The sequence below is a fragment of the Microtus oregoni genome, unplaced genomic scaffold (genome assembly GCF_018167655.1).
Source record: "Microtus oregoni isolate MIOR12 unplaced genomic scaffold, Mior012 000006F_ref0000085, whole genome shotgun sequence".
Classification (NCBI taxonomy): Eukaryota; Metazoa; Chordata; class Mammalia; order Rodentia; family Cricetidae; genus Microtus; species Microtus oregoni.
In genome coordinates this window covers 36,975,135-36,981,370 of record NW_024543065.1, presented here as the reverse complement: position 1 = coordinate 36,981,370, position 6,236 = coordinate 36,975,135, and the positions used below count along the sequence as shown (strand labels likewise).

Sequence of the window (6,236 nt, the reverse complement as noted above, 5' to 3'; positions counted from 1 at the left end):
TGGTAAGGTAATGTTTGAGATGGTCGTAACTGGAGCCCTGACTCCGAGCCAAACACGGGCCTGAGAGGGGAGAAAAAGTCCAAGCGGTAAGTAAAAATGGGAAAATGAGTTTATTTACGTGTAAACTGGGGACACAGTATCCGTCATCCATGTCAGCCTAAACAGTATAAGCTATAGATTCCTTCTACTGAAAAGAAAGAAGTCAATGAAAGAGAGTAAATATGGGTAAGTATGTTTAGTGGCACCTGTAACCAAGTATTCTGATAAGTTCCCTTCCCTGTACTGTATTTTCTATATGGAACTGGAGCTGAAAACAGAAAAAATGATTTTTAAAAACTAATCCTAATTTATTTCCTTTTGCCAGTTTCCATAACTACTGGAGTCCTCTGCGGATGCGTGGCTGGGTCAGTAGTTTGGCTTGTGCCTGGGACCTTAGATGTAATAAGGATTAGTTAGGCAGAAAGGCACTCCAAAGTGGATTTAGGGCAGAAGCTTAAGTTTCTGCACCAAAACAGGCAAGAGCCAGCCTCAACTAGTATGCCTATTGTTGAGATTGATGATGATGAAAAGCAGAGGGAGCCTAGAAATGGCTCAGCAGGGCTGGGTTCTCAGTACCCACACTCAGCGGTGACTTTGAACTGGCAGGAGCTACAGTTCCAAGGGATCCATTGCTCCCTTCTGGCCTCCTGGGTACTGCATGCTTGTGCTTGTGATGAACAGACACACAGACAGGCAAAACCACCCATATACAAATTGAGAAAAAAAAAATGGAATTGTAAGAATAAATCTTTAAAAATTTTTTCTCTATTCCCCAGTGAGCCACCTTCTCCAACTGAGCTCCACCTGATTTTTTTTTAAGAGGAAAAAAAGAAAAACAAAGACTGAGAGTTCATACATTGGTTACATTAGCCAGAAGAAGCCTTAAATTGCCCAAGTGAGCCAATGTCTGTCTCTGGTATACTGACTTGAGGCTTAGGTTTAGAAATTGAGAGTTATGCCCTGCAGGTTGTGGTGGTACATGACTGACTTGTAATCCTTTTTATTAAATTATTACTTTATAAATAATACCAATCAAAATTTCCATTTACTCCCCTCCTTGCACTTTTCTCTAGCTCCCCCCACACCCCCATCCTCCCCCTCCAGTCCTGAGAGGGGCGAGGTACCCTGCCCTGTGGGAAGTCCAAGGTCCTCCCCCCCATACATCCAGGTTTAGGAAGGTGTGCATCCAAATAGAGATCCCATCGTCAGACAGAGATAGAGACAGAGAGCCACATCAGAGCACTGGACTGAGCTCCCAAGGTCCAGTTGAAGAGCAGAAGGAGGTATAATATGAGCAAGGAAGTCAGGACTGTCCTGTAATCTTAGCATTCTGGAGGCAGGGGTTGGAGGATCACTTACCTGGAGGCCTGGCTGGGGATGAGATAGGTTAGTAATTAGAGTAGAGTAGAAGTCAGAACCAAAGTGATGAAGACATACACAATGCTTCTCAGTAAAAGCAGGTGTGTGTGTATGTGTGTGTTTTGTTATTTTTCGAGTGTTTCATTTTTAAGGTTTATTTTTATAAGAGTGTTTGATTGCTTGTATATTGGTACACCAACTGTGTTCATAGTGCCCAGAGAAGCCCCAAAGAGGGAATCTGATAGATACCCTAGGATTAGAGTTACACGAGGCTGTGAGCCTCATGTGAGCGCTGAACCTTGGACCTCTGCTAAAGCAGCAAGTGTTTTTCCCCTCCTTCTCTCTCCCTTCCTTTTTCTTTCCTGTCTCTCCTTTGAAAGGATGTCCCTATGTAATCCTGACTAACCTGCAACTGTTTGCAAAGCGTCTGGCCTGAAATGTGTCTGTGATCCCACTCTGGAGTGCTGGGATTATAGGCCTACAACTGAAGTATCCAGAAACTAAAACCTGCACCTATGTTAAAGATTCTTTGAGGCTGATGAACTGGAAAGTACTATTGATTGTAGAGAGTTTGTGTCTTTCAGGTATGGAGTCTAATCATCTTTAGCTGTATATGTTTCTTCTATAGGTATTCAGTATCCATCCCTGTGTTTCACCTGAACAGCCCAATGGTTTCTAATAACTGAGAGGCAAAGGTCACTGGAGAGCATCTGAGGCCCATAATAGAGATTTCCCTACTTTATTATAATGCTCCTATCTCATTGTCCCACCAATGTTAGTTTTATGGTGGTATTGTTTTGGTGTGTATGTATGTGTACCGATTTGTTTGACTGCACCTGCATGGAAATGGGCATGGAAATCAGATGACCATTTCTAGTCTCTTCCTAAAGCCGTCTCTTATTTTCTGAGAGTGGGTTTCTATATATTTGTGTGTGTGTGTTGTATGATCATATGTGTTTGGGAGCATGTGCATGTATAGGTTATAGGTAGTTCTCTTCTGCCATATGTGTCCCAGGCATCAAACTTGTGTTGTTAGGCATGTTGGGACAACAACCTCTAAACCATTCTGCTGCTTTCATCAACATACTATAAAAGTACTCTGATTTATGACTTTGTTTTTTACTCTTACTGGAAAGATTTCATCAAACTATTTTGCTTTGGCATATGGTCTTTGGATAGCCTGAATCTGTGCTCTCAGGACATGGTAACACATCTTGGCTCTAGAGTAAACTTCATATTGCCGTTGAAGTGAGAATTGTGTTGTTACTATAACCAGTCACCAAGTCTGAATGGCAAAAATAGTTTCTAGAAGCTTGTTTCAATGATGCTTCCAAGCCAGGCTTGGTGGCACACATCTGTAGTCCCTGCATTGGGAAGAGGAAGGGTGACCAGGATATCAGAGGCAACCGCTGTTACATAATGAGTTCTAGGCCAGTGACCCAATGACCCTGTCTTTAAAAAAAAAAAAAACAAGAAGAAAGAAGAATGCGGAGGAGGAGGAGGAAGAGGAGGAGGAGGAGGAGGAAGAAAAGAAGAAAAAAGAAGAAGGAGGAGAAGGAGAAGAAGAAGAAGAAGAAGAAGAAGAAGAAGAAGAAGAAGAAGAAGAAGAAGAAGAAGAAAGAGAACACATTAATGCTGCTTCCATGATGGGGTGTATTATGTATTATTTGGACCCTTGTGTTGGGAGTTATTTCATGTTATGTGGAAACTAGGAAATGGCACTTAGGGAATATTTATTGACTGTCAAGGTGATCTGGGGCATGTTAGTGACTGGGAAGCAGTTGTAATCTGGCTCGCTTGTGTTCGATATTTAGAGGTCACTGGAAGTCACTGAACTTAGTGTGTCTAATGTCGTTGGGTGAATCACTAAATGCTGCCTTTCAGGTGGACCTCTGTTCTTTTATGTCCCTTCAAGGAATGAAACAGTAGGGATCTGGGGAGGGATGGGGATCAGTAAATTAGATGGTGGAGAGGATTGGCTAGAAAAAGGCCTTTGGGATTTAAAATTTATGCATGCTCTGCCAAGACATGACAAGGTATCTGTATCATGTTCTCAAATTATAATCTTGCTTCTTTATAATAAAGTTTGTGCCAATGCCCAAAGAACCAGTGCTAGCCTAGAGGACCATATGTGTTATTTTATGCCTCTGAATCTAACTAGCTTGCTTGTCTTGTACTAATTGGTTTGACTAAATGTGGCTCCTCCAACTCATACCACCAGTCTATGTATACTGGTCTATGCTCCTACCCATAGGCATATGTCTGCAATGAAGAGGGCAGAGCTGATATTGGCCTTGACTCATTGTGAATAGTAGTCAAATGGGCCCTAGCTCTCTCCTGATCCTAGCAGTGGGAATAAACTGGTGGACCTGCCATAGGCACCTCAGCCTTGGTTGTTGGGTTCCCAGACAGAGTTAGACCAAGGCCATTTGGAGAATTCTGTTTCCATGCTGGAGAGCCAAGCTGACTCCTCCACAAAGGTAGTGCTTTAGAACTTAAGGGGGCTCAACTTTTTTTTTTTTTTAAATGAAGCAGTGAGGACTTTGCATGACTTTGGGAGAATCACTTGCTGTTTTTATGCCAACCACTTAGGGGTAATTAAGGTAAACCTTACCATGTTCAGGAAAAAAAAACCAAAGAAAGGGAGAAAAGGAGATGTAGGTCAGATAATTGGTATCAACCATTGTTTACCTAGTCCCCATGGTTGACTACCTCACTGTCATCATTAGCTGGACCACTCATTCTTATTGGATTGGACTAACAGAGGGATCCTGCGTGGCCAACTATGTATAAAACAAAATGAACTCAGTTAAGCTAGTGTTTCTTAGGACCAATGTTTCCCTCCATAATAGGATGAGTCAATGATTTAACTCATGCCCATAGAATCAGTGGAAAATGTGACAGGGCAAGACGGTGCATAGGTTCTCTCACCTATTCTTTCTGAGGCCTCTTTAAGTTTGACTAGAATTTGATGTCCTTGATGGAAAATTACCCACCTCTCTTCTTGGAACCTGAGGTCAAGATGACCCCGATAATTTATCTCGACTTCTGTTAAATTGCCTATTAGGTAACTCTCTTCCAACTAACTGCTTTTCTTAGCATCTGTTAAAATGGTTGATTGTACCAAATCTTCCATTGTAGCTGCAGAGTAAGATAACAGGATGTGGTGTTTGCCATTATAAAGTCCTTTATTTTTTCTTCTTTCTTTGTTTTCTGGTGTGTATGTGTGTGTGTGTTTCCGATTTTGCGAGATAGAGTTTCTCTGTAGCTTTGGTGCCTGCCCTGGAACTCGCTTTGTTGACCTTACTCACTTTGTAGGCCAGACTGGCCTTGATCTCAGAGAAATCTGCCTGCCTATGCCTCCTGAGTGCTGGGAATAAAGGTGTGGGCCCCCACCACCCAGCTGCTCTAAAGGCTTTTAAGGATAGAATACCTGAATGTATTCTCAGCTGGCTGGAAAGAATTGCCTCTCTAACCTGTAATCAATTAAATACAATCTATATTATAAGCTGTGTTTGAGTAATCTCAGGTCAGTTTCTTGTAACAATTTGAAACAAAGTTTAATGGTAAGCATCCACATTCAAAAAAATACACAAAATTTGTGTAAATTTATTGGGACAGAGTATTGGTATCTGTATAAGCTTTAATATAAAGATGATTGTGTTGGTAGTACTTGAGCTTTTAATAGACTGTATTAAAAATTGTTTTTAGCCTCAAATCCTTTCTTTTTTCAAAACCTAATAACTATATTAAAGCTTGTGTTCAATTACTGATGAGTGTCCATTATATACTGATATGGTGTCAATAATGTTAAATGTTCCATGAATCATGATGCAACGAACAACATGTTATGACAGTACAATGTAGATTGCTTTAGACAAATTTTTTTTTTTTTAACAGAACTTGCCTCAAGTTTATTTGTAAAAACAGTATAAGGTCCCGAACATCTGCAAATACTGTATATTCACACCAGTCCATCTGTCTTCACATTGGCAGACTGAGATCTTCTTTATGGGGCCTTCACAGGGGCCTGGGCACCTCTGGGAGCCTGAGCTGCAGCTGAGGCCTCTGCCTTGGCTTGAACCTTGGGCTTTGTTTTTTGGAGTTTACGACCCCTGGCCATGTAGCTTCTAATCCACTTCCCAAGCTTGGGATGAGCAATGAAAGCAAGATGGGTGAGTTTGCAGCTGGGGCCCTTTGGCACCTTGGGCTTCACCACCTGGGGCTTCACCAGGGCCTTGATGGCCTCCGCACGCATGGCCTTTGCATTATTTGCCTGCATCTTCTTCAGGCCTTTCTTGTTCTTCTTGGCAAAGCTGATGTTCCTCAGGAACTTGGGGTCGACCCCCTTGAGAGATTTGTATCTTTGTGACCCGGGTTTCTTGATGCCATTTCTGTGCCATTTCTGGGACTGGTTGTGTGTGGTGTGCTTCTTGGACTTGGCCATGGCTGGACGGTAATCGGCAGCTCCCTCTTTAGACAAATTCTAACAGATGCAGTCATCAGGCAAAAGCAGCTCTTAATGTGTGAAGGCTTGAGTGGCTGGGTATGTGTCATTGAAGTGGGTATATGTTCATAGCCTCAGAACCATGGGAAAAAGCAAAGCATCTCCCTCTCCAGTATGTGAAGTTTGGAAGGTGACAAAGCTTCCTCTGGTACATAAGTGGATGCTGATAGTGTAGACAGATGTTGCAGGCCTGAACACTGCTCTGCTCCAGAGACTGCTTCTAGTGATAGGAGCCAAGCATGTCTTTGTTCAGCTGTATCTTATCAACCCTGACTCTGTTTATTTGTGTTCAATAACTTGGCCTCTCTGTTCAGCTATATACAAAAAGACT

The 6,236-nt window shown here is 42.2% G+C and overlaps 1 protein-coding gene across 1 annotated transcript; it reads right to left on the bottom strand.

The window, feature by feature from the left end:
• Positions 1-5,407: 5,407 nt before the first annotated feature.
• Positions 5,408-5,845, bottom strand: LOC121449441 (60S ribosomal protein L29-like). Its single transcript, XM_041653865.1, has one exon. It carries the CDS (start codon positions 5,843-5,845, stop codon positions 5,408-5,410), a length of 438 nt encoding a protein of 145 aa, XP_041509799.1.
• Positions 5,846-6,236: the final 391 nt, after the last annotated feature.

Bases quoted from the DNA above. Each gene is read 5' to 3' on its own strand.
- LOC121449441 (XM_041653865.1), bottom strand. From the start codon at position 5,845: ATGGCCAAGTCCAAGAAGCACACCACACACAACCAGTCCCAGAAATGG.